Source organism: Saccopteryx leptura, chromosome 3 (genome assembly GCF_036850995.1).
Source record: "Saccopteryx leptura isolate mSacLep1 chromosome 3, mSacLep1_pri_phased_curated, whole genome shotgun sequence".
In the NCBI taxonomy this organism is placed as follows: Eukaryota; Metazoa; Chordata; class Mammalia; order Chiroptera; family Emballonuridae; genus Saccopteryx; species Saccopteryx leptura.
The window spans coordinates 114,326,373-114,354,362 of record NC_089505.1 but is presented as its reverse complement, the minus strand read 5'-3'; the positions used below and the strand labels follow the sequence as shown (position 1 = coordinate 114,354,362).

The following is a 27,990-nucleotide window of genomic DNA, read 5'->3' as shown; positions in this document are numbered from 1 at the left end:
GGGCCCAGGGCGCGCGACGAGATATAAGGCAGCTGGGAAACAATGCGCCTGCATCTCGCGCTTCCGCGACTATCCCGGTAGCTGCGGGTCCTCCGTGCACGAGCGAGGAAGGAAGGGCGCGCGCGCGGGAGGCGCGCTCTTGAATGCGGGCCGCGCGCTCGGTGGCGCGCATGTGCTTGTGTGCGGGCTGCCGGGCTGCCCCTAGCCGGCCCGGAGCGGGTCTGCTCCTGGTGGCGGGCGGCCGGAGTGAGGTGAGGCTAGGGGCGGCCGGGGGACGGGCACAGGTCCGGGGGGGCGGGCTGCAGGCTGCCTTCTGGACACAGCGCGTCCCCGCCTGGCACGGCAGGGCCCTGGGAGCTGCGCTCCGGGCGGCGCTGGCAAAGTTTGCTTTGAACTCGCTCCCCGCAGCCTTGTCCGCACGCTGTGAGCGGCTTCCCTGGGCACACTGACCCAGGACCGGGCTTCCCGGGACGCGAGGGAAGGGCGTAGGTTCCAAGCACAGAGGTTCGGGTGGGACAAGAGCCTTGCAGCCGACTGTGCGGGAGGACCCAGGAACGCCTCCCGTACCCAAGTCAGCACGTCCCCCTTCCCTCTCGTAGGGAGCGGACATGGACTTCGATTCGTACCAGCACTATTTCTACGACTATGACTGCGGGGAGGATTTCTACCGCTCCACGGCGCCCAGCGAGGACATCTGGAAGAAATTCGAGCTGGTGCCGTCGCCCCCCACGTCGCCGCCCTGGGGCTCGGGGCTCGGCGCCGGGGACCCGGCCCCTGGAATTGGTCCCCCGGAGCCGTGGCCCGGAGGAGGCGCCGTGGATGAGGCAGAATCCCGGGGCCACTCAAAAGCTTGGGGCAGGAACTATGCCTCAATCATCCGCCGTGACTGCATGTGGAGCGGCTTCTCGGCCCGGGAACGGCTGGAGAGAGCGGTGAGCGACCGGCTCGCCACTGGTGCGCCCCGGGGGAACCCGCCCAAGGTGCCCACCGCCGCGGACTGCGCCCCCAGCCTCGAAGTCGGCAACCCGGTGCCCGCTGCCCCCTGTCCGCTGGGCGAGCCCAAGACCCAGGCCTGTTCGGGGTCCGAGAGCCCTAGCGACTCGGGTAAGGACCGCCCCGGGCCAACCAAGAGGGGGGCACCCCATGGGTGGCCAGAATTACCGCTGAGTTCAGACACCGAGTCTTAGCTAGCCCTTCGGCCACCTCCCCCTTTCTCTGGCTGAAGCTTCTGGTGTAGCCCCCAGCTGTGTCTGTCTGGCACGTGGGTGTGTTAGTAAACAGTTTGAAGAAGTGGCGTGGGAGCCAGCATTTCTTTGATGATGATTGGAGCCCCAGGGGACGAGGGAGACTGGGTGAGGCTTGGCGCTTAGAGAGGACAATACTGGGATTGGACTGTAGGGGATTTCTGTCGTCCGGAGGCTGGAAGGGGGTCCCTTAAGGGTCACTCCAGGCTTGAAGTTTTTTGTTGCTGCCTCTTTTCCTGGAAAACTCACACTCCCCTAGGGAGAGAAGAAGCTGAGGAGCCTTTTGTGCAAAGCCAAAGCCTTCATCCTTTTAAAAATCTAGTCTCCTGTCTGCTTTACTTTAAAATGTGCTCACCCCTTACCATTTGTGCATCCACTCCATTACCCATGAGACAGGAGGGGAAGAAATGAACTCTCCCCTTGAACAGATGGAAGAACTGAGGCTTAGAAATAGGAAATCTCTCTAAGTGAACCCCAGCTTCCAGCCATCTAGCCAGCCTCTTTGACCAACCCTCCATTGAAGCCAGGCACTTCTTCCTTGATGTTTAGAATAAACAAACTAACCTAAAAATATTTACAAATAAACTGTAGTTTATTTGAGAAGGGCTACACTTTGCCTTCTTGCTTTGACCGAAGTGGAAAGGTGTCCCTTTAACTCCCTCCCAGTCCATCTGAGAGCTTTAGCTGCCTCCTTGCATTCAAAAAATGTTCACTGGCCCCTACTATGTGCCATGCCAGACTCTGGGCTAGATACTGGGATCAAGGATATGGAGCTCCAGACCCCTTCCCCAATGCTTGAATAAAAGTGTAAACCTCACTGAGGGCAGACCAGCATCATGTGCCACCAGACAGACTACAACGTTCTTAACCTAACCTCTTCTCTGACCTCTGTGCCCATGAGAATAGCAGAGAGGGTGTTTTTATAGGGTGCAGACTGAGGCTAGCATCAGGTAAATCAGGACAGAGAAAACTCCTTGTCACTTTTAAGACTAACTTTTACATTACCATTTGGAACTGGGGAATGGGGTATGAAAGTCATCATGCACTTGAAGGGAAAAATAAGGATAACAAGAAAAATTAAAAGGTAGTTTTTTCAGTCCACTGTATTTAAGGTCATTTTTAACCTGCTTACTCTCTACACCAAGAGCTTGTGTTTGTTTAATGGCTGGAATGGGAATTTTGAGATCAAGAAACCAATAAAGTTGTACCTCTACAAAGGCTGATGGAGTGGTATAGTGGGAAGAGCACCATTTCGGAAGTTTGGAGATCTTAGTTTAAAGGTCCAGAACGTTACAAAGGTGATGTGTGGACTTGACTGATCTAGCTCTGTTTCTCCATTGGTGCATGAGGGGGTTGGCCTTATTGTGCAGCTGAGGTATTTCAGAGAGTTGAGTTAGACAATACTCTCTGAAAAGGAGAACAGTGGTATTACATTATTTCTTCTTTAGGCAGAACCTTAAACATTGAAATATTAAAGGTTTGGGATGTGGGGGAGCTTCCTGAATCATTTTCTGACCTGCCCTTTAACCTGAACCTGTTTGCAAGCTCCTGGTTCACAGGCCACATGGCCCAGAACAAAATGCAACAGATTGCAAACAATGAGGGGGGTGGGGAGAGTGACTGATGGCAAAGCTCAGCCAATAGGGGGTAGGGGCTGGGTGAAACAGCATTCCAAACACGGCTTAGCCAGCCAATCACAGGCCTTGGGGCCAGGCGGCCTGAATGGTCAGGTTTTATTAATGGAGAAGTAATGCGATTGTCCACACAATGGAAGCCTTCCTGACAAAGGGGCTCTAGCATCCTGATATGCAAAAGAGACAGAGAACTGAGCTCTTCTGTTGTCAGGCTGAAAAGCATTAAGGTGGTCTTCTATGTGGGGTGCTGAAAAACGTGGAGCAGGAAGGTTTTACTACCTTAAAATGCCCCTCTTCTGGTTGGGGTAACCTAAGAGACATTCAAGCTAGGGAATGATGGGGACATGTCCAGGTGCCTCCGGATCCCTGGTGTTTCTGCCCTTGTATAGGGATATTCTCCTGCTCAATTCCTGCCCTTGGCACAGGTAGCTTGGAAATGGTCGCTTGTACCTTTGTGAAGTTCCTGCAGCTTTTGCCGCCCTGTGATTACAAATCCAACACTGTCTGGTCCAGGGAAGGGGGTGGGGCAGGCAACCTATAAATGATGGATGACTTTAGAAACCCACTGAACCCAGGAGCAAAATGCCCCTAAGGGAAACCTCTCCCTCCCCTCTGAGAGTGAGGAGGGATGCGTACTAGCCCTCCCTTCTCTGAATCTTCCACTGAAAGGGATAGTAGAATAGAGAGGTGGGGGAATAATAGGATTTATAACTTGTGAAAAGTAACAATTCCCCAAGTGCAGGCTGTGCTGGGCAGGAACAAAGGGCAACTCTGCCCACAGACCCCTCATTTACAATTCTGATGGGGCATGAAAGAGCCCGACAGGAGAAGATCTTTATAGCTAAACTTTGTCCCAGGCCGATAGCTCTTTCTCTCCATCCTCTCAGTGGGGGAGGGGAGAGCCTCTGCAGACTGGGGGCTGTTGGCTTGGGTCTGCCTTTTGTTCTTATCTAAGCCTTGCTGTGCAAAAGGAAATTGGAGAATATTTTCCTTCTTGCTTATTTCCCCTCCTTTCTTTCACTCTGCCCTTACCCGGTTACAAATGTATCAGCTGTCTTTCCCCTCACTTCAATTTGTTTATATCTAAATTGGGGAAATGTCACCTCCTTCCCAAAGCCTTAGTATAGGTAGGGTCTTTGCATGTGTTTCTCATGGGGTGTGTTCCTTCTCTTGATCTCTCTTCTTGGACAGAGGGTGAAGAAATTGATGTGGTGACAGTAGAGAAGAGACAGTCCCTGGATGTACGGAAGCCGGTCACCATCACTGTGCGAGCAGACCCTTTGGATCCCTGCATGAAACACTTCCACATCTCCATCCATCAGCAACAACACAACTATGCTGCCCGTTTTCCTCCAGAAAGCTGCTCCCAAGGAGGGGCTCCAGAAAGAAGTCCCCAAGAAGAGGCTCTGGAGAGAGATGCTCCAGAGGAGAAGGAAGATGAGGTACATGAAGAGGTTGTGAGCCCCTCACCTATAAAAAGTGAAGCTTCCCAGTCCTGCCACCCCAAACCTGTCAGTTCTGACACTGAGGATGTGACCAAGAGGAAGAACCACAACTTCCTGGAGCGCAAAAGGCGGAATGACCTCCGTTCGAGGTTCTTGGCCCTGAGGGACCAGGTACCCACCCTGGCCAGCTGCTCCAAGGCCCCCAAAGTGGTGATCCTGAGCAAGGCCTTGGAATACTTGCAAGCCCTGGTGGGGGCCGAGAAGAGGATGGCTACAGAGAAAAGGCAGCTCCGATGCCGGCAGCAGCAACTGCAGAAAAGAATTGCGTACCTCAGTGGGTACTAACTGACCAAAAAGCCTGACTGCTCTGTCTTACAAAGTCCCGAATTTATTTTTTAACCTGCCCTCTCCCCCTTAGTAATTTGCACATTTTGGTTATGGTGGGACAGTCTGGACAGTAGATCCCAGGATGTTTTGCAGCCGGTGCACACAATAAGGGCTTGCATTCTTAGAAACCTGGAAACCCAGCTCTCCCTCTTCCCTGACTCACTTGAGCGCTGTCTTCTCTGGAGCCTTTGGCTTCGCAGGCAGGCGGCTGACTGAGGAGCCTTGTGGTCCGCCGAGCTCTCTAGCTCTGAAGAAAAGCCTGACAGATGCTATGCAACAGGTGGTGGGCGTTGTCGGGGTCTCCAGCCTGCATGAAATCTCACACTCCGGATGAGCTTCAGGCTGGGAAAGGATGCTCCCACTGGTGTCTCTGGGGTGATGCTAGGACAGCTGGGGCTGGACGCCATCCCTGAGGCTCCTTTTTCCAGGAGACACACGAGCTATCTTGGGTTAAGACAAGCTCACAGACTTGATCAACAAGTACCATTACCTCACTGTCAGACACTTTACGGTAGCTGAGAAGTTGGAAACCTTTAAGATATACATATATATTATAACGTTAGATGACACCCCTCCTCCCACTCTCAATGCTGCGACCTTGAGGACATTTAAAGAGCTTGGCCTCTAGATTCTTTGTCTCAAAGCCCTCGGGGCCCTTCCCTCTGAGGGAGAGACTGTTCTATCCTCACAAGGGACTGTTTTGTTTCCTTCTGCCTTCGTTATGCAATGGGCTGTGCAGCACCCCTTTCCCACAGGTCAGGACTATTTCCCCAAGACACAGGGAGACGGATCCGGGCCTGGGGAAGGCTCGAGTCCTGGCTGCGAATTTGTCCCCTAGCCCAGGTGTCTTCCATCTTGGAATCTTTTCTCCAAGGAGAAAAGGCACCCACCTCAGGAGTGAGGACTGTACTGCTTCCTCTTTCCCGGCTCCCTCTCATCTCAATGCCTGACTGATAAGTTTGAAATTCTCCTAGAACCATGCAAACCTGTCCTCATGCAACTCCAGGGAGCTGCTGGCTCTGCAGCCACCCTGGGGCAGCCCGCCAGCCTGACATGAGTCAAGTCCCTTTCCCAGAATCTGGGCCTTACTACAGTTCTTCCTGGGACAGCTGCTGGGACTCATCCAGTGCTCCAGAATATGGCCTACCTTCCTGGTGGGGGCTCTGTTTCATGGAACGTAATGGATTTTGCCCCAGCAGGACTTGGCACCTCCAGCTGAGCCTCTAGTCTGCAAAAGGCATGCAACCCCATAGTGTCTTGTGGGCAACCTCAGGAGCCCCTAGGCATAGCCTGGAAGAAGGATCAACACCCCTCCAGAACTCTGCCCAGAGCAGCCAGTGTCTGCCGGTTGTGGGTCTGAAAGTGGGGGAGGGGAGGATGGTGGAGGGCTGTACATGGCTCTGGAAAGCGACCTGCTACTTCCAAACCTATTATGCACGATAGTCTATTTCTGAGGTTGCTTCCTGGCCCCACAGAACCCCAGTAGAAGTTTGGGGGAAAAAAACCCTCTACCTTTTGGAGCATGGTTTTTGGGAGCCAACTGACTTCTGGAACTGTGTTTGGAGAACAGGTGGGAAGTAGGTTTCTGATGTCTTGCCTGAATAGCTTGTGTTTTATAAGCTGCTGTTGGGTATTATGCTGGGAGCAGTCTTTTTTTTTTTTTTTTTTTTTAATACTGTATTTTTGTATATGCCTTTTGCAAAGTGGTGGTGTTTTTGTACAAGAAAAACCTCTTGGGCAATTCTCCTGTCGCAAGAGTCTGATTTATTTTGAAAGGCAAGTTTACCTGAAATTTTGTATTTAGTTGTGATTATTGGTCTCCTGATTTTAAAATGTTGCCTTCTGGGACATCTAATAAAAGATTTCTCAAACATGTCAGAGTGGAGGCAACTTATGCCAACTAAGTCTCCCTGAACCAAGGAAGACTATTTCAGGGTAGCCACAAGGGAGCCAGAGGGTTGCATTTCTCTAACCACGTTGCTAACCTGGTCATTCCACTTTGGGTTCCTGAAATGCCATTTCAGACATGTCTAAACAATGTAGGCTCAGCACTTGGTGAACACGAAATTCTCTTGTGAATTGCGAAGAGTGCTGCATTTGTACTTTGGAAGGCTTGAAATCCTGGTTCCACCACTTGTTCTGTGCCTTTTACCTTTATCTTTCTGAGTCCTAGTTTCCTTATCTGTAAAATGGGGATAAATGCTACCTCACAGGGGTTTGGCAGGTATTAAATGAAAAAGTAGATGATAAACCACTTTCTAAACTGTAAAGCCTTGTATTCTTTAGGGTAGTACTGTTCTTACTCTAGTGGTATAATGACCCTTTGCAGGGTATCTTTTTAAAAATTCTCAAGAGAATTGTGATATAATGATTTTTTTCTTTCTTTTCCTCTGGCTTTAATGAAAGAAAATTAAGGCTCCCTGTCCCTCCCATAGTTCTCATAAACATACTGTAAATGCAAGAGGAGGAATTTAATAATAGCTCTTCCTGATATAGTGCTGCTTATATCTAAGCTGACTTCTCCATATTATGCCACACCTGTCACATGCCAGGGCTACAGAAGAGGAAACTGAGGTTCTAAGAGTAAAACGAACTGCCCAAAGTTAGACAGCTAGTAAATGAATGAGTTAGAATTTGAAATCAGCTCTGCCTATCTCCACAGCCAGAAGTCTTAACCACTGCATAGTAATGAGCAGCTTGTTTTGCTAGCATGGGGTGTATGGAGAAGAGAAACATGGAATTCCATTAATTAACTGCTTCTTGGAACTCTCTCTCCATGGGGCCATTGTGCCTGCCACTTACTGGGATGAAGTGGAGCAAATGTTCATGACCATCCCCTCTGCCCATTTGTGGGCTGGGAGGGTCAATTTTGCCCTGGAGAGGCCCCTTCTGGGACTGAAAGAGAAATGGCTGCTGTTCAGAAAGGCTATGAGCATCATGGCAGGAGAAGGCCACTTCACCTCAAGTACTCCAGCCTTACAGCTGAAGCCAATACGGCTGCCTACACTCCTATGGAGCTTGAGAAGAGTCAGAAAGCTGCTCTGATTTCCTCATGTTTGCCAAGTGACCATCCTCACAACATGGTAAGTAAGCAAAATCTGTCCCATGGTACTGGAGCCCAGAGAGGTTTCTTGCTCAAAGGCACATAACAAAATCAGAATCCCAAACCCAGTCTCCTGTCAGCTAAACTTTCCACTCTACCCCCACTGCCCCTGCATCACCAAACCCAGTCCATAAGCAGCTGTTTGATAAAAACAGGCTTGAATTACTGGGACTCTTATTAAAACTCCATTTCTGAACTTGGCGGCTGCTCTTGATTGGGGGCCACCCTGCACCTAAGGCAGGAAGATGGCAGCCACAAGAAAGACAACAAAGTTGCTGGAGGCAATCAACTCTAGGCTCCAACTTGTTATGAAAAGTACAAAGTATGTGCTGGGGTACAAACAGACTCTGAAGATAATCTGACAAGGCAAAGCTAAACTTGTCATCCTCTCCAACAACTGTCTGGCCTTGAGGAAATCTGAAATAGAATACCATGGCCCTGGCCAGTTGGCTCAGCAGTAGAGCATCGGCCCAGCGTGTGGAATTCCCAGGTTTGGTTTCTGGTCAGGGCACGCAGGAGAAGTGACTATCTGCTTCTCTCCCCCCTCACCCCCAATCTCTGTTTCTCCCTTCCCCTCCCACAGCCATGGCTTAAATGGTTCAAGCAAAGTTGGTTCTGGGTGCTGAGGATGGCTCCATGGCCTTGGCCTTAGGTGCTAAAATAGCTCAGTTACTGAGCAACGGAGCTGCAGCCCAGCCTGGCAGAGCATCACCTGGTAGGGGCTTGCTGGGTGGATCCCAGTCAGGGTGCATGCATGCAGAAGTCTGTCTCTGCCTCCCCGCCTCTCACTTAATAACAACAAAAGAATACTGTGCCGCCTGACCAGGCGGTGGTGCAGTGGATAGAGTGTCAGACTGGGATATGGAGGGCCCAGGTTCAAGACTCTGAGGTCGCCAGCTTGAGCGCGGGCTCATCTGGTTTGAGCAAGGCTCACCAGCTTGAGCCCAAGTTCGCTGGCTCAAACAAGGGGTCACTCAGTCTGCTGTAGCCCCCCCCCACCCCCCGGTCAAGGCACATGTGTGAGAAATCAATCGATGAATAACTAAGAAGCCGCAATGAAGAATTGATGTTTCTCATCTCTCTCCCTTCCTGTCTGTCCCTACCTGTTCCTCTCTGACTCTCTATGTCTCTGCCACAAAAAATAAAAATAAATAAAAAGTTAAAAAAGTTAAAAAAACAACAAAACAAACAAAAAGAATACTATGCCATGTTGGCCAAGACTGATTGATGTTCGTCACTACAGTGGCAATCATATTGAATTGGGCACAGCATATGGGAAGTGCCAGAGAGTGTGCACACTGGCTATCAATGATCCAGGTGATTCTGGTGTCATTGGAAGCATGCCAAAACAGTCTTGTAGAAAGTAAATCATGCAAAAAAAAGAAAAAAAAAAACTTTAATAAAACTGGTCAGTGCTTGGTTAAAAAAAGAAGACAAAAAACTCCATTTCCCTTTTAGTTGTTATCAACTCTGTTTCCATTCTTTTTTGAGGATATTTATCAAGAGACTAATTTGTAGGACTTCTCTTCCTTCACTAGACCTTGAAAAAAATTCCTGGGCCCTCAATAAGATAGAAGGGACTTTCGGTACAGGCACTGATGCTAGTTGTTTTATATATCTTAATCCTCACAATAACCTGGAGAACAGGATGGTGGCACCCCATTTTACAGATAAGCAAACTGAAGCTCAGAGACATTTAAATCATTTATCTAAGCCCACACAGCTAGCACCAGCCTCAAGACTCCAAGCTTCAGCAACTTTGAATCTTATGCTGCTAAGAAGGGAGTGGGAATAAAGCCATCTCCTGGGGGGCAGGGAGGTAGTTTCTGGAATGTGAAGTATTTTAAGCTCCTTCCTAGCTCATTTCTAGACTCCTACTTCTATCTTTGTCTGAAAATAGCCAGGACTTTATTCCTGGATTTCGGAGAATACATGCCCAACTTGATGTGGACATAGACAATAAGGGGCAGCAGAGAAGCCACCCTTGGTGTAGAAAACAAAAGTCATCTTGTTAGACAAAAAGTTAATGCATGTGCTTAACTCCTGCCCCTATTGGCAGCTATTCTGGGGGGACTGAGACAGGTAGCTATCTTAAACATGCTGAATTTGTCTTAAGTGCCTCTAGTGTCAAGATATTGCAGAATATTTACTTAAGAAAGAAAGGGGGGATGGGGATGCCTTTGTAGATCTAGAAGTGATAGGAGGGAGTGAGAGGAAAGAGAGGTTCCTTTCTAAAGATAAGATAACCATTTGGGAGATGATGGATGACTGACTGGATGAGTGGGGAGGGGTGAAGGGGAGGTATCTAAATGTGTCAGCTTAAGTTCCGTTGGGGTGTGGGCATTTCTACTTTCAGCCCAGTGGGCAGCTCTTGTTAAAGTCTTTATTTAGAACTGCTGCCAAAGGAGTCAACTGTATTAATGTTACCATTCTTTTGCCAAGGAAATGTAAATAAGTTCTTAAAGTCTCTAATCAGGTGAGTTATTAAGAACAATGAGACTCGATGCCAGGGGTCCAGTAGGTGCCCTGGAAGTGATGGATCACCTTTAAATTTATGAGGAGCATTATGGGTAAGTGGTCTTTCCCACCCAACAGATTTCAGTTCTAAATCTGGCTCTGCATTTTCCAGCTACGTGACCATGGGCAAATTATTAACTTCTCCTAGCCCCATTATCTGTAAAACATGTATAAATAATAACAGCTGCTTCATTGGATTGTTGTAAGCAATAGTAAGTGCTCAGTAAAGGATTAGTGTGTTTTTTTTTTGAGTGAGTATCACATGTGGAGTGTTTAGGCCAGTGCCTGCCTCATGGTAAGCATTCTATTAGGATGTTTTAGCTATTATCTTTTTTTTCCTAATTATTTTTATTGTAGTAAAATACACATAACTTAAATTTACCATCTTAACCATTTTTTGGTTTGGGGTTTTTTTTTAGAGAGGAAGGGAGAGAGATGAGAAGCGTCAACTCGTAGTTGCAACACTTGAGTTGTTCACTGGTTGCTTCTCATATGTGTCTTGACCAGGGGATTCCAGCCAAGCCAGTGAGCCCTTGCTCATGCAGCAACCCCACACTCAAGCTAGTGAGTCTGACCTGTGGTGGCGCAGTGGATAAAGCGTCGACCTGGAAGTGCTGAGGTCACTGGTTCGAAACCCTGGGCTTGCCTGGTCAAGGCACATATGGGAGTTGATGCTTCCAGCTCCTCCCCCCCTTCTCTCTCTCTCCTCTCTCTCTCTCTCTGTCTCTCCCCTTCCTCTCTAAAATGAATAGTAATAAAAAAAAAAAGCTAGTGAGCCCATGCTTAAAATAGCGGCCTTGGGGTTTTGAGCCTGGGACCTTAGCATCCCAAGTTGACGCTCTATCCATAACGCCACCACTGGTCAGGCCCATCTTAACCATTTTTAAGTATTCAGTTCAGTGGTATTAAATACATTCATAATGTTATGTAACTGTCATCACCACCATCTCCATAACTCTTCATCTTTTTTTTTTCTTTTTTTTTTTGTATTTTTCTGAAGCTGGAAACGCGGAGAGACAGTCAGACAGACTCCCGCATGCTCCCGACCGGGATCCACCCGGCACGCCCACCATGGGCAACGCTCTGCCCACCGGGGGCGATGCTCTGCCCCTCCGGGCGTCGCTCTGCCGCGACCAGAGCCACTCTAGCGCCTGGGGCAGCGGCCAAGGAACCATCCCCAGCGCCCGGGCCATCTTTGCTCCAATGGAGCCTTGGCTGCGGGAGGGGAAGAGAGAGACAGAGAGGAAGGAGGGGGGGCGTGGAGAAGCAAATGGGCACTTCTCCTATGTGCCCTGGCCGGGAATCGAACCCGGGTCCCCCGCACGCCAGGCCGACGCTCTACCGCTGAGCCAACCCGCCAGGGCCTCATCTTGTAAAACTAAAACTCTATCCCTACTAAACAATAACTTCCTACTGCCCCCACCCCCCCATCCCAGCTCCTGGCAACCACCACTCTCCATTCTGTCTCTCTGATTTTGACTAAGTAGCTCACATAAGTGGAATCATACACTTTGTCTTTTTGTGACTGGATTTCTTCATTTAGCATAATATCCTCAAGGTTCATCCACGTTGTAGCATATGTCAGACTTTCCTTTTTTTATTTTTAAGTGAGAGGAGGGGAGATTGTGAGACAAACTCCCGAACCCCACTGGGATGCCCCTGGCTATCCCTGTCTGGGGCTGCTGCTCAAATCAATCGAGCTATTTTTAGCACCTGAGGCTGATACTCTTGGACCAACTGAGCTATCTTTAGTGCCTGGTGTAAATGCTCAAACCAATTTAGCCATGGCTGCAGGAGAGAAGAGGGAGAGAAGGGGTAGGGAGGAGAGAAGCAGATGGTTGCTTCTCCTATGTGCCCTGACCAGGAATTGAACCTAAGATGTCCATATGCTGGGCTGACACTCTATCCACTGAGCAAACCGGCCAGGGCCCAGACTTTCCTTTTAAGGTTGAATAATATTGCATTTATGCATATACCATATTTTGCTTATCTATACATCTGTTAATGGCCATCTGAATGGCACATTTTAGCTATTGTGAATACTGCTGCTGTGAATATGGGTGTACAAATACCTCTTCAAAACCTTGCTTTCAGTTATTTAGTATGTATACTTAGTACTGGAATTACTGAATCATATGGCAATTGCATTTTTAATTAATTAATTTATTTTTTTATTTTTTTACAGGAACAGAGAGAGAGGGATAGATAGGGACAGACAGGAACAGAGAGAGATGAGAAGCATCAATCATCAGTTTCTCATTGCGACACCTTAGTTGTTCATTGATTGCTTTCTCATATGTGCCTTGACCGTGGGCCTTCAGCAGACCGAGTGACTCCTTGCTCAGTGACCTCAGGTCTGAGCTGGTGAGCTTTTTTTTTGCTCAACCCAGATGAGCTCATGTTCAAGGTGGCAACCTCGGGGTCTCGAACCTGGGTCTTCCGCATCCCAGTCCAACGCTCTATCCACTGCACCACCGCCTGATCAGGCAGCATTTTTAATTTTTTGAGAAAACCATGTCGCTTCCTCACAGCAGCTCTACCATCTTATGTTCCCACCAAAATGCACAAGGGTTCCAATTTATCCACATCCTCTCAAACACTTTCTTTTTCTTTTCTTTTCTTTTTTTTTTTGTGTGGCAGAGACAGAGTCAGAGAGAAAGGGACAGACAGACAGGAAGGGACAGAGATGAGAAACATCAATTCTTCGTTGCGGCTCCTTAATTGTTCATTGATTGATTTCTCATATGTGCCTTGACTGGGGGGCTATAGCAGACCGAATGACCCCTTGCTCGAGCCAGCGACCTTTGGCTCAAGCTGGTGAGCTTTGCTCAAACCAGATGAGCCCACGCTCAAGCTGGTGACCTCAGGGTCTCGAACCTGGGTCCTCCATATCCCAGTCCAACGCTCTATCCACTGTGCCACTGCCTGGTCAGGCAACACTTTCTTTTTTTTAATAACAGCCATCCTAATAGATGTGAAGTAGCTCATTGTGATTTTGATTTGTATTTACCTAATGATTAGTAATGTTGAGCATCTTTTCATGTGCTTATTGGCCATTTGTGTTTCTTCTTTGGAGAAATGACTATTCAAGTTCTTTGCCCATTTTTGAATTGGATTTTTTTTAAGTTTTAGGAATTCTCTATATATTCTGGATATTGCCTGACCAGACGGTGGCGCAGTGGATAGAGCGTTGGACTGGGATGTGGAGGACCCAGGTTCGAGACCCCGAGGTCACCAGCTTGAGCGTGGGCTCATTGGGTTTGAGCAAAACTCACCAGCTTGGACCCAAGGTCGCTGGCTCGAGCAAGGGGTTACTCAGTCTGTTGAAGGCCCACGGTCAAGGCACATATGAGAAAGCAATCAATGAACAACTAAGGTGTCACAATGAAAAACTGATGATTGATGCTTCTTATCTCTCCGTTCCTGTCTGTCTGTCCCTATCTGTCCCTCTCTCTAACTCTCTCTATGTCTCTGTAGGAAAAAAAAAAAGTTGCTATATATTCTGGATATTAATCCATTATCGAATATATAATTTTCAAGTATTTTCTCCCCAAATGATTAGTGTTATTTAAATCATTTAACAAGCCATACCTAGAATAAAGATTCATCCTATTGAAAGATGATAGACAGGAGGAATTGGTAAAATAAGAAAGCTTCCTAGAAGGAGCACTTTAAAGTAATCTGGAGTACATATATTGATGCCTCAAGAAGCGGCAAATCGCCTCACCTGTGGTGCTGCAGTGGCTAGAGTGCTGACCTGGAATGCTGAGGTCGCTGGTTCAAAACCCTGGGCTTGCCTGATCAAGGCACATATGAGAAGCAACTACTATGAGTTGGTGCTTCCATCTCTTACTCTCCTTCTCTCTCTCTCTCAAATCAATAAATAAAATCTAAAAAAAAAAAAAAAAAAAGAAGCCATAAACGTACCCCTGGCCATATAGCTCAGTTGGTTATTTATTAGAGCGTCATCCCCATATGACAAAGTTTCAGGTTTTATTACTGGTCAGGGCACATACAAGAATCAACCAATGCATGCATAAATAAGTGGAACAACAAATTGATGTTTCTTTCCCTCTCCCTTTCTCTATAAAATCAATCAATGAATTTTTTTAAAAAGAATAAATTTGGGGGGAAGGAGTTTGGGGAGACTGAGGTAGGCAAAAGAGGAAAGGAGGGCAAAGATGTGAGTCTGACCAGTTCACAGGACCCCGTGACCCATGGCAGGCAGGAGCCGCTAGTCTGTGATGCTATTGCAAATATGTGTCCTCCATTTGTTCCTACTTGGCACCGCAGTGCCTTCGATCTGAGCTGGAGTCAACTGATTCCATTCAGTTTTTAAGTCCTCGAGTGCCTATTTTATTCAGGCAGGAATTTTCAAACATCAGTGTGGTTTTAGAATCTAACCACCTCCCAGACCCCTATGCAGTAGTTCAGGGCCAGAAATCGACATTGCTGATAAGCAAGCAGGGAGGTAGAATCCTGAGGTCACATTTAGAAAGACATTGGAGAAAGGGGTTAGAGCCAAGTCCTGCAGAGATAAAAGAAATACTCACATAAGGTGGTATAGATGGCATAGTGCAGGGTTGGGCAAAAATAGGTTTATAGTGTGAGTACACAAAACGCAGTTTATTTTTGAATTATTATCTATTAATCCATATGAACAACTATAAACCTCCTTTTGCCCCACTCTGTATAATGGTTAAGAACAGGGAGTTAGGCTTACTGCTTGTGTAATGTTGGGCAAATCATTCACCTCCTTGAATGAGTTTCCTTCTTCTCTAAAATGGATATAATAGTAATACCTACCTCATGGAACTGTTGTAAAAGAGTAAATGAATTATTATATGTAAGTAAGTGTCTAAAATAGTTTCTCCCACATAGTTAACAGCAAGGAAGTTGAAGCTATAGTTCCTTACGGAAGTTTATGAGCATGCAATCATGATTACAAAATAAGGCAAAATGTGTCTCAGACAAGGGTTACAAGCCTCGGAAGGGGAAGAGAGCACTTTGTTGGAGTCATTAAGAAAGTTCTTGTTGGGGATATTGTGACTTTGGAACTAGAAGTACCAGTAGTATTTGGCTAAGTGAAGAGGAAACAGTGTTCTAGACTCAGGGAATTGCTTTGGGGAAGGGGATTGGGAAGGTTGTATGGAACCTGAGGAAAGGGGAGAAATCTGTAAAAATGAGTGGTCTCATTTTTACAAATCGAGGGATCGCACTAGATTTCTAAGAGGATCTTTTCAATAGCACACATCCTCTGTGAGTCTTTGAAATAGGGAAGTCAGAGAAAGAAACTGATTGTGGTTTGGGACACAGAGTGAAGTGATGGAGTCATCCAAAACAGAGGAAGTGGGAAATGTGACACTGAAGCTTTAGAAAAGGGTTTGAAATGAAGATACAGGCTTGAAATGCATCAGGATATAAAGATGGTGATGGCCCAATATGCCAAGCCATGAGAAAGAGAAGGGGTCGGAGGAGTACAGAAGAAAGCTTAAGAGTCCTGAAGTGCTTGCTTCGGCAGCACATACCCTAAAACAAATGATACAAAAAAAAAAAAAAAAGGAAATAAAATAAAATTGGAATGATACAGAGAAGATTAGCATGGTCCTTATGCAAGGATGACGCATCTGTTCCCCTCCCCTTTTGCGCCTCCCCACTCTGATTCTGTGGCCTTAACTGATGCCCTTGTGTATGCAGGCTCTCTCAGAGAGCTGAGAAGGCCCACAGTGAGCAACAGTCTGGTGTGCTCTGAAGCAAACCCTGGAAGTCAACTTTGGGTGCAACATAAACCCTACAACATGGTGAGCTCTACCCTTCTTCCCCTTGCTTGTGTTGAGCAATTCTGATGCTCCCAAATTTGAATTAAGCAATCACCAATAGAAACAAGCAATTCACCAAACCAATGGCAGGTATTGTGATTACTCACTGTACTGGGTTGTATAATATCCCCAGCCAAATTCAGGTTTATCCAGAACCTACAAGTGTGACCTTATTTAGAAATAGAATCTTTGCCGATGTAAACAAATTAAAATGAAGTCATACTGGATTAGGCTGGGCTCTAATCCAAAGACTGGTGTCCTAAATAGAGGGAAATTTGGACAGAGACATACAGAGAAGACGGCCATGTGAAGACAGAAGCAGGACTGGAGTCATGCTGCCATAGACCAAGAAATGACAAGGATTGTCAGCAACTACCAGAAGCTAGAGATGCAAGGAACGTTTCTTCCATAGAGGGAAGCATGAGAGCATGGCTTTGTCCACACCTTGATTCTGGACTTCTGGCCTCCAGAACTGTGACAGAATGTAGTTCTATTGTTTTAAGCCACCCAGTTTGTAATAGTTTGTTATAGCAGCCCTAGAAAACTAATACAGGAACCAAGTTCATTATGAAATAGCCTTGCAGGAAATATTTTTTATTTAGGATACCTAATTAGTATGGGGTTAGGTTGCAAAGGCATCTTGCATTGTACCAAAAACCCAGTGTTGGTCTTTGACCCAACTTTCTTTTACCTTGGAAATAGATGTTTCAGTCCTCCTATGGCACATTCCTCCTTCTATCTCAACTATCACAGCATCCTCCAGAATTCCATCCTGAATGTTGGAGTTTTCTGGGTGCTTCATGTTGAATGGGTCTTCCACTCTAATGGATGGTTTCACCTTTCATCTTCTTCTTATGTTTCTTTGTATTTCTAAAAAAATTTTTTTAAATAAATTATTTAAAATATACAGAAGATAGAAAGTAATATAATAAACACTAATGGGACATCACCCAGATTTCCCTTCTACCTTTCTGTACTTCTCCCTTTCTCCTTTTCTTCCATGTTCCCATGTGCATCCAACCCAATGTACTGCTCTCAATTTCCTAAAGAAGAGGTACATGCAGAGGGGCCCAGCCCGACTTTACATCTGTCCCTAGGATATAACACTCACACACTGTGGGTGACAATTAGGTAGCTGGCTGTGGACTTTCAGATGAGCAAGCAAGGAATTATTACCCTCTAAGTAATTTGAGCATCGCTAGTACCTCATTCCTACATTTTATTTATTTATTTTTGTTTTTGTTTTTTTGTGGGTTTTTTTTTTTACAGAGACAGAGAGAGTCAGAGAGAGGGATAGATAGGGACAGACAGACAGGAACAGAGAGAAATGAAAAGCATCAATTATCAGTTTGTCATTGCAACCAACACCTTAGTTGTTCATTGATTGCTTTCTCATATGTGCCTTGACCGTGGGGCTACAGCAGACCAAGTAACCCCTTGCTCAAGCCAGCGACCTTGGGTCCAAGCTGGTGAGCTTTGCTCAAACCAGATGAGCCCGCGCTTAAGCTGGCGACCTCGGGGTCTCGAACCTGGGTCCTCCGCATCCCAGTCCGACTCTCCATCCACTGCGCCACTGCCTGGTCAGGCTCATTCCTACATTTTAGATAATGCTCTTCCAGACTGATTTGATCCCAACATTTTTGCCTTTTAAACTAAAATTTCTTTACCCAACAGAATATCTAAGCAATGGAGTATGTTGAAGCTTCTGCACCCTTCACCTCTACATATACGCATATATATACTTTATTTTATTTTATTTTTTTTTAAATTTTTTATTTATTCATTTTAGAGAGGAGAGGGAAAGACAGAGAGAGAGAGAGAGAGAGAGGAGAGACAGAGAGAGAGAAAGGGGGAGGAGCTGGAAGCATCAACTCCTATATGTGCCTTGACCAGGCAAGCCCAGGGTTTCGAACTGGCGACCTCAGCATTTCCAGGTCGATGCTTTATCCACTGCACCACCACAGGTCAGGCCGCATATATATACTTTATGTTACAGAGTTCCTTTCTCCCTGAGCTATCTTTTAGAATAGATTGAACTACATCCCACTTGACTTTATAAAAGGTAGAGAGGGAGTCAAAGCTAATACCTGGGCATGAGTACAAATAGCTTCCCTGACTCCCTTTTGTCACCTTTTGTCTCCTTATTACCTTGTAAAGCTTTACATTAGAGGGTTTTATGTTGTGTTTTTTTTAGAAATACTTATTAACTCTTGGTCATAGACTTCAATTTCCCAAATTTCCCTTGAACTTAAACTCTCCAATTATGATTTCAAGTTACAGATTATCTTGCAGGAACTATTCTTAGTATAATTTAGACTTCAGAGGATTAGTAGGGAGATAGCGGTACAAATAAAATACCATAAAGGCATTACAAAATATGTTCCCATTTTCCTTTGGTAGGACTGGTAGAATTACAATGAATGGAAATGGTACGATGTTTTTCTCATTTCTCGTTTGTTTTGGACAACGGGCTCCATTCTGATTTAGGAGTCTTTCCTGCTCAGCATTTTAGTGATAATTCTCCCCATGGTCTGCAGGATCCCGGTCTCTTTGTTTCTATAGCAACAGTCCTGTGTTGCTTGGCTAGAAGCAATTTTCTGCTGCTGTGGTAAAGCCCCGTTTTTTCATTCCTTTCTCCTCAGTTGCCTTGGCAACCAGCTTCTCCCTCTTCTGGTCTCTCAGTGGTAAATTCCACCCCCCACCCCTTTTCCTCTCTCATAACAGTCACCTGGTCATGACTTGGACAGTGCTTTCCCATCTGTGAGTGAGCGTACTCTGTCATGGTCAGATTGTCATCATGAAATTAGCCTCCCTTTTGCTTATTTGCATCCTTTCTCCAGCCTGCCATCTTTCTGTTGGTTGTCATGGTAACTGTACCCTCTGAAAGTCTCCAGGCAGAGGCTCTACAGTTAACAACCATCGTGTTGAGAGTGTCTGCCAATATGTGGCCACACATCTCGATTTTAAAACTAGCCCCAGGCAGGTACCACAAATTGGAGAGAATAAGGCTTTTGATCAAAGCAGAGTGGACTGAGAAAAGGAGGTATGGGGACCCTGGGATCTGGTGTTCTCCAAATAATACATGTGGCTACAAGAGTGGCCATTATGCCAATGGTGATCCGAGTGAATGAGAAATGTATTCGCAGTTATTCCAGGCAGGCCACATATTGGCAAACACTCTCACATATGCTCTAAACATTCCGGAGTAATTCCTCTGGCCCAAGGGATCCTGCTGATGTGACCTGAGAGCTAGGCAGAGACAAGTAATCTCAGGGAGAAAGCAATTAAATCTTAAATTGGATGAGAAGGAGTTAGTACAATAGGTATTTAGACACTTTTACACATTATTGCAAATTTCTTGGCCTTTAGGCTGCTGTTGTTACTTCTTTAGTGAGGCAGATGGGGTGTTACTATAATAATAATAGAAAGTGTTCAACAGATACTGGTTGTTATGTGCCAGGGCATTGTAGCAGACACTTTTTGACATTACTTCGTTATCTCCCTATGATAATCCTGAGAGGTATCTAGTGATATGAAAATTGAAACTAAGAGTTAAAGTTAATTGTGTGAGGCCACACAACTGATAAGTGAAAGAGCAAGGATTTGACCCCAGTTCCACCTGATTCCAAAGCCCTTTCTTTTTTTAAAATTATTATTATTATTTTTTTAATTTTTTATTTTATTTATTCATTTTAGAGAGGAGAGAGAGACAGAGAGAGAGAAGGGGGGAGGAGCTGGAAGCATCAACTCCCACATGTGCCTTGGCCAGGCAAGCCCAGGGTTTCGAACCGGCGACCTCAGCATTTCCAGGTCGACGCTTTATCCACTGAGCCACAACAGGTCAGGCAAAATTATTATTATTTTTTAATTCATATCAGAGAATAGAGAGAGAGAGAGAGAGAGAAAAGGTGGGAGGAGCAGGAAGCATCAACTCCCATATGTGCCTTGACCAGGCAAGGTCAGGGTTTCAAACCGGCGACTTCAGCATTCTAGGTTGAAGCTTTATCCACTGCGCCATCACAGGTCAGGCCCAAAACCCTTTCTTAAAGGTTGTAGAGTCCCCTGGATTTCGGTCCTTTATATTCTTTAGATTGTTTTTTTTAACTTATTGATTTTTTGGCCCTGGCCAGTTAGCTCAGTGCTAGAGCATTGGCCCAGTATATGGACATCCCAGGTCTGATTCTCGGTCAGGGCACACAGGAGAAACGACTGTTTCTTTCTACCCTCCATTCCCCTTCTCTCCCTCTTCCCTTCTCACAGCCAGAGTGGCTTGATTGGTTCGAGCATGGCCCCAGGATGCTGAGGATAGCTTTGCTGGTCCCATGTCAGCCTCAGGCATTAAAAATAGCTTGGTTTTCAAGCATTGGCCCCAGCTGGGGTTGCCAGGTGGATCCTGGTTGAGGCCCATGTGGGAGTCTGCCTCACTGTCTCCTCTCCTCTCACCAAAAAAAAAAAAAAAAAAAAATTATTGATTTTTGAGAGAGAGAGAGAGACATTGATATGTCCCTATATGTGCCCTGATCGGGGAATGGAACCGTGACCTTTGTGCATCCCACTATCTTGCCAGGGCACTTTTTTTTCAATTGATTTTTTAGAGAGACAGGAAGGGAGGGAGGGAGAGACAGAGAAGCATTTGTTGTACCACATAGTGGTGCCCTAGTTGTGCATTCATCCATTGGTCACTTCCTGTATGTGCCAACCAAGAATTGAACGTGCAACCTTGGTGTTTTGGTAGAACACTTGAACTCACTAAGCTAACCAGTCAGGGCTCTCCTCACCCCCCACTTATAATCTGAGGATTGCTACTACTTTATCTTTTCTGACTTCTTTATTTTTCCTCTTCATATTTTTATTTATTTATTTTTTACAGAGACAGAGAGTGAGTCAGAGAGAGGGATAGACAGTGACAGACAGACAGGAATGGAGAGAGATGAGAAGCATCAATCATTAGTTTTTCATTGTGTGTTGCAACACCCTAGTTGTTCATTGATTGCTTTCTCATATGTGCCTTGACCGCGGGCCTTCAGCAGACCGAGTAACCCCTTGCTGGAGCCAGCGACCTTGGGTTCAAGCTGGTGGGATTTTGCTCAAACCAGATGAGCCCGCGCTCAAGCTGGCGACCTCAGGGTCTTGAATCTGGGTCCTCTGCATCTCAGTCTGACGCTCTATCCACTGCGCCACCGCCTGGTCAGGCCCTCTTCATATTTTATGGGTTGTTTGTTTTTCTCTGTCCTCACCCTATCTTGTACATCTTTTCCCCAAAGAGATGGAAAGTTTTGCCGTACTTTCTGATTGTGTCTGAGTTTGCATTGTGGGATAAAAACATTAGAGCTCCACCCTTGCCTGATAACAGGGCAGATCTGATCCTGGAGAATGCCATACCTCTGACTGGATCCAGCACTAGATAGGCAAGCCATTCTCCTCTTCATTTAATAACAATATTGGGTGCCTATTCCATAGCAGGTACTGTGCTAGGTACTAGAGATGCAGCAATGACCTAGGCAGGATCTGCTCCTTTTTAAAAAATAATTTACTGCACTGGCTGGGCACCTCAGTTGATCAGAGCCTCCTCTCAAAGCTCAGAGATTGCCGGTTCCATCCCCATCAGGGCACATACAGGAACAGATTGATGTTCCTCTCTCTCTTTCTGCCTTCCTCTCTAAAATCAATAAATAAAAAAAATTTTTTTTTTTTTTTTTCATTTTTCTGAAGCTGGAAACAGGGAGAGACAGTCAGACAGACTCCCACGTGCGCCAGACCGGGATCCACCCGGCACGCCCACCATGGGGTGACGCTCTGCCCACCAGGGGGTGATGCTCTGCCCATCCTGGGGTCGCCATGTTGCGACCAGAGCCACTCTAGCGCCTGAGGCAGAGGCCACAGAGCCATCCCCAGCGCCCGGGCCATGTTTGCTCCAATGGAGCCTTGGCTGCAGGAGGGGAAGAGAGAGACAGAGAGGAAAGCGCGGCGGAGGGGTGGAGAAGCAAATGGGCGCTTCTCCTGTGTGCCCTGGCCGGGAATCGAACCCGGGTCCTCCGCACGCTAGGCCGACGCTCTACCGCTGAGCCAACCGGCCAGGGCAATAAATAAAAATTTTTTAAAAATTATTATTTTTGTCTGACTTTGGGCGAGGGGTTTGCAACATAATTTAATGACAAAATAACCTAGACATGTTTTCTTTGAATATATGTACCCTGATTTATTAATGTCATCCCATTACCATTAATAAAAATTTATTATAAAAAAAAAATTATTATTTTTTTTTTACAGAGACAGAGAGTCAGAGAAAGGGATAGACAGGGACAGACAGACAGGAACGGAGAGATGAGAAGCATCAATCATTATTTTTTCATTGCATGTTGCGACACCTTAATTGTTCATTGATTGTTTTCTCATATGTGCCTTGACTGTGGGGCTACAGCAGACCAAGTAACCCCTTGCTCGAGCCAGCGACCTTGGGTCCAAGCTGATGAGCTTTGCTCAAACCAGATGAGCCTGAGCTCAAGCTGGCGACCTCGGGGTCTCGAACCTGGGTCCTCTGCATCCCAGTCTGATGCTCTATCCACTGTGCCACAGCCTGGTCAGGCAAAAAATTTAAAAATTTTATTGTTTAAAAATTTTTTTTTAAGATTTTATTTATTGATTTTACAGAGATAGGATGAGAAATAGTTACTTCACTCTAGCTGTTCATTGGTTGCTTTTAGCTTGTACCTTGACTGGGCAAGTCCAAGGTTTTAAACCAGCAACCTCAGCGCTCCAGGTTGGAGCTCTATCCACTATGCCACCACAGGCCATGCAATTTTTTAAATTTATTGGTTCTAGAGAAGAGAAGGGATAGAGGGAGAGACAGAAACATGGATCTGTTCCTGTATGCACCCTGATCAGAAATGGAATGTGCAACCTCTGCATATTGGGACCATGCTCTAACCAACTGAACCATCTGCCAGGGCTATTGATTTTAGAAAGAGAGCGAGAGTGGTCTTGGCCGGTTTGCTCAGTGGTAGAGTGTCAGCCTAGTGTGTGGATGTCCTGGGTTCAATTTCTGGTCAGGGCACACAGGAGAAGCAACCATCTGCTTCTCCACTACTCACTCTCCTCTCTCTCACTCTCTCTCTTTCTCTCCCACAGCCATGACTTGATTGGTTCAAGTGCATCACCTGGGCGCTGAGGATGGCTCTATGGAGCCTCTGCCTCAGGCACTAAAAATAGCTCAGTTGCGAGCATGTCCCCAAGTGGGCAAAGCATCTGTCCCAGATGGGGGTTTCCAGGTGGATCTCGGTAGGGGTGCATGTGAGAGAGAGAGAGGAACATTGATTTGTTGTTCCACTTATTTATGCATTCATTGGATGCTTTTTTAATTTTAGTGAGAGAGACAGAGACAGAGTGAGGGACAGATAGGGACAGACAGACAAAAAGGGAGAAAGATGAGAAGCGTCAATTCTTCCCTGTGGCATCTTAGTTGTTCATTGATTGCTTTCTCATATGTGCCTTTAAGGGATGGGATGAGGGGGCGCTCCAGCTTAGCCAGTGACCCCTTGCTCAAGCTGGATGAGCCTGCACTGAAACCGGCGATGTTGGGATTTCAAACCTGGGTCCTCTGCGTCCCAGGCTGACTGGTCAGGCCACTGGATGTACCCTGACCAGGAATCAAACCCATAATCCTGGCACATTAAGACGATGTTCCAACCAACTGAACTACCTGGTTTGAGCCTGTTTCTTGCTTTTATGGAATGAACATCCTGGAGTGGAAAGTCAGACAATAGGCAAGAGGTCAATTTATAACTTTATATTGTAACCAGTGCTATGGAGAAAAATAAGTGGGCCCTGGTGGGATAGCTCAGTTGGTTTGACGTCCTCCCAATATGCAGAAGTTCCTGGTTCCATCCCTAGTCAGGGCATATACAGAAAACAGATGGATGTTTCTCTCCCTCTTCCTAAATTCAATCAATAAATAAAAGAAGAAAGAACAATAATTGGGTGCTGTGAAAGAATAATAGGGATAGCTAGGATTGCCATCCCGTCACGTTGGTAGTTCAAGCTCTGACACCAGCTAGTTGATGGCAGTCACGTTAGGAGTCTCTCAAGCTTGGGGATCTTGGATCCGCGGCTCCCTCCTCCCTTCTCACCCTCGCTACTGAGCCCTAGGTCTGCACAGGCGCACTGACGGTTGTCATGGGGACAGGTGCTCCCGCGCAAGCGCAGAATTGTTCAAGATGGCGGCGTTGGCGGCTGCACGAGCAGTTTCTGTGGGTCCTGGGCTCCGGGGCCTGCAACGGACACTGCCTCTTGTAGTGATTCTTGGGGCCACGGGCACCGGGAAATCCACCCTGGCTTTGCAGCTAGGCCAGCGGCTCGGTGGCGAGATCGTCAGTGCTGACTCCATGCAGGTATGACAGTGCGGCTGGCCCCTTCTTGTGGAACCCGGTGGCCGCGTGCAGGCCTCTGGCCAGAGTTGATACCCTGTGGCATGGTGGTAGTGAATGAACCCCAAAGCTTGTGAGGCGCAGAAGGTAGGTGAAGGGAACCCGTAATTACTAAGCGCCCACCATTTGTCGGACAGTGCCAGGCGTTTCACTTTCATCATTTCATTTATTTCTCACATAATTGTTTGCTGTGTACTATTTATCTATCTCCATTTACGGAAGAGGAAATCCACCTAAGGAGGTGAAACAGTCGCATAGCGATCAGGTAGAGGAGGTAATATTTGTACCTACAAGGTTGACATATAGGAATCCAGTAAATACCTTTTGAATGAAATTATTCTAGAGCTTTTGCTATTTACAGTTCTCAGCGATACCAAGATAAATCGGTTATCATCTATGAGTTTCTGCTGAGGGAATGGAACAGGGTGCATAGTAATGAGACCTGGATTCTAGCCTCGAATCGGCTGTGGCCACCTGACATTAACAATGTTGGGTGTTTTTTGTTTGGTTGTTTTTTGGGTTCGTTTTGGTTTTTGACGTTGTTTATCTGTAAAGTGGAAAAATAGTATCTACCTCACAGTGCAGTGGTGATTAATAACTGAGATCATGAGGGTTAGAATGAAAAGCAGGGTGTTCTGAAGAAGGCCAGGCACTTGGTAAATGCTTTTTTAAAAAAGCTGAGATTTTTATTTTTTTTTTGACCTCCTGGCTACTGGAAAGCAGGAGCCTTTTTTTTTTTTTTTTTTAAATATTTTATTTTATTTTTATTTTTTTTTTTAGAAAGGAGAGAGAGGGAGAGAGACAGAGAGAGAGAAGGAGGAGGAGCAGAAAGCATCAACTCCCATATGTGCCTTGACCAGGCAAGCCCAGGGTTTCGAACAGGCAACCTCAGCATTTCCAGGTTGACGTTTTATCCACTGCGCCATCTCTAAGAAAGCAGGAGGCTTTGTCCTCTTCCTTGAGTCAGAGGGAGGCCCAGGAACGAGTGTAGCACACATGGCACCTGGGAGCGTTTGTGTTTGGATTGAGAGGTGACATTTTGGATAAATCTATAACGGAGGAATTACAGGTGCTATTTGTCAAAGAGAATTTAGTTATGAGTTTATTTTATAGAGTAAATGAGATGCTTGATGTGAAATGCAGGTGCTGAGCCTAGCACCTATTCCGCAAGGAGGGGCAGCCCTCCCCACTCTCTACCTCATAAACCTCTGGGTGCTGTTTCTCCTCCCACTCATTGGAGTGAGAAAACCAACACCGCACATGAAATGATCCCGATAATTTAGCAAATACTTGTTTGCAGTTTTTACTTTGTGACAACTTCGAGAAACTGACTTTAGCCCAAATACCCCTATCTTTTCTAAAATATGTGATTTCAGCCTAACTTCTTCATACCCTTTTTTCTTCTTTTGTAAAATAGGAAGAATAAAAAAAATAGGAAGAATAATATCAATAACAACATTATTGTGATGATTAAAGGAGATAAAATATGTAAAGCACTTAATACAATATATGGCACGCAGTAAGTGGTAAAAATATGGTAGGTGCTATTTTTCTGAAAGGCCCTTTTGTAGAGAGAAAATCATAATCCCTATCCTCAAGAATTATTAGTCCAGCCCTGGCAGGATAGCTTGGTGGGTTGGAGTTTAGTCCTGAAGCACAGAGGTGCCGTTTTGGTCCCTGGTCAGGGAACATGCAGGAACAAATTGATGTTCCTCTCTGTCTGCCTGTCTCTCTTTCTCTTCCCCCTTCCTCTCTCTAAAATCAATAAATTAAAAATTAGCCTGGCCTGTGGTGGCGCAGTGGATGGGGCGCTGACCTGGAACACTGAGGTCGCCGGTTCGGAGCCCTGGGCTTGCCTGGTCAAGGCACATATGGGAGTTGATGCTTCCTACTCCTCTCCTCTCTCTCTCTGTCTTCTTTCTAAAATGAATAAATAAAATCTTTTTTAAAAATAAGTAAATAAATAAAAAATAAAAAATTAGGAAAAAAAAAAGCCTGACTTGTGGTGGCGCAGTGGATAAAGCGTCAACCTGGAATGCTGAGGTCGCTGGTTCAAAACCCTGGGCTTGCCTGGTCAAGACACATATGGGAGTTGATGCTTCCTGCTCCTCCCCCTGTTCTCTCTCTATCCCTCTCTCTCTCTCTTCCCTCTCTCTCTAATAAAAATGAATAAATAAAATCTAAAAAAAAAATTAGAAAAAAAGAACAAGTTTTAGTCCAGCTGAACATGAAACAAAACAGTTATTCAGTGTTTGAACTGAGATATTAATGCTGCTTTGCAAGGTGGATAGGGTAGGGAAAAAAGAGGCTATAGTGTTAGGTTTTATGATAAACCATGGAATTCCTGAAAAGGGAGAAATCAATGAAGGGTAACATAGTCATGGAAAGCTCTCTGAAAGGGGACTTGAAAAGTAGGTGAAGTTTGGATAGATAGATAAGAAAGAAGAAAATATTTGTTGACCTGCTCTATTAAAATGGTCTGTCTTGGCCCAAATTTGTGGTTATAAGCAATTAGAATATGAGAATTAAATTTCTTTCTTCTTTAGGATGCCAGAAAATTAATGTATGAAAAATATTTTGATGGTTATTGAGCTCTCTGAATTGGCTATAGATTCTATTTCATTTTGATTGTATCTTGGATCTTTGTAACATTTCTTCTTGGTCCCCATTGGAAAACTTTGACCTTTGGTTTTACTTTTCAGTCCAAATAATGGAATAAAGTATCTCTGCCCTATTCACTGTGAATATGCCCTTGTTCATTTCTAACTCTGCTTACAACATGCCCTTGTTAGGGTAGTGTTGCTTTGCCTGTTTTTTTTTTTTTTTAATTGATTTTAGACATTGATTTGTTGTTCTACTTATTTATGCATTTGTTGGTTGAGTTTTTGTTTTTTAAAATTTACTTATTGACTTTAGAGAGAGAGGGAGAGGGAGAAAGAAACATTTATCTGTTCCTGTATGTGTCCTGACTGAGAATCAAACTGGCAACCTCTGCACATTGTGATGATGCTTTAACCAATGGAGCTAATTCGCCAGGGCTCCTGTGCTTGTTTTTTAGCTAATGGAAAGAGGTGATGCTTTTTAGTGACTTAGTTTGACTCAAAATATTTGATAGGCATGTGGACAAAATGACATTCTTTTTTTTTTTCCTTTTTTTTTTTTTACAGAGACAGAGTCAGAGAGAAGGATAGACAGGGACAGACAGACAGGAACAGAGATATGAGAAGCATCAATCATTAGTTTTTCATTGCGTGTTGCAACACCTTAATTGTTCATTGATTTCTTTCTCATATATGCCTTGACCGCGGGCCTTCAGCAGACTGAGTAACCCCTTGCTCGAACCAGCCACCCTGGGCTCAAGCTGGTGAGCTTTTGCTCAAAAATGACATTCTTAATGTTGGATCACCAGCTCCTTGAA

General features: G+C 45.7%; 2 protein-coding genes and 1 pseudogene across 3 annotated transcripts in view; all 3 read left to right on the top strand.

Moving 5' to 3' along the window:
* Positions 1-4: 4 nt before the first annotated feature.
* Positions 5-6,583, top strand: MYCL (MYCL proto-oncogene, bHLH transcription factor). Its single transcript, XM_066375947.1, has 3 exons — positions 5-251; positions 600-1,104; positions 4,070-6,583. The coding sequence occupies exons 1-3, from the start codon at positions 144-146 to the stop codon at positions 4,666-4,668; spliced, it is 1,212 nt and encodes a 403-aa protein (XP_066232044.1). The 5' UTR covers positions 5-143; the 3' UTR covers positions 4,669-6,583.
* A 9,305-nt stretch (positions 6,584-15,888) lies between these two features.
* LOC136402030 (U6 spliceosomal RNA) lies at positions 15,889-15,975 on the top strand (annotated as a pseudogene).
* An 8,387-nt stretch (positions 15,976-24,362) lies between these two features.
* The window catches only part of TRIT1 (tRNA isopentenyltransferase 1), a 64,822-nt gene continuing 61,194 nt past the window's right edge, over positions 24,363-27,990 (top strand). For both annotated transcript variants that reach the window (XM_066375946.1, XM_066375945.1), the window contains exon 1: positions 24,363-24,536. In XM_066375946.1, the coding sequence (XP_066232043.1) occupies positions 24,363-24,536 (174 nt within the window). The remainder of the gene's footprint in view (positions 24,537-27,990) is intronic.

Excerpts from the sequence above, each read along its gene's own strand:
- MYCL (XM_066375947.1), top strand. The coding sequence starts at position 144 with ATGCGGGCCGCGCGCTCGGTGGCGCGCATGTGCTTGTGTGCGGGCTGC. Across the intron at positions 252-599 it reads TGGCGGGCGGCCGGAGTGAG|GGAGCGGACATGGACTTCGA; the intron begins GTGAGGCTAGGG and ends TCCCTCTCGTAG. Across the intron at positions 1,105-4,069 it reads CGAGAGCCCTAGCGACTCGG|AGGGTGAAGAAATTGATGTG; the intron begins GTAAGGACCGCC and ends CTTCTTGGACAG.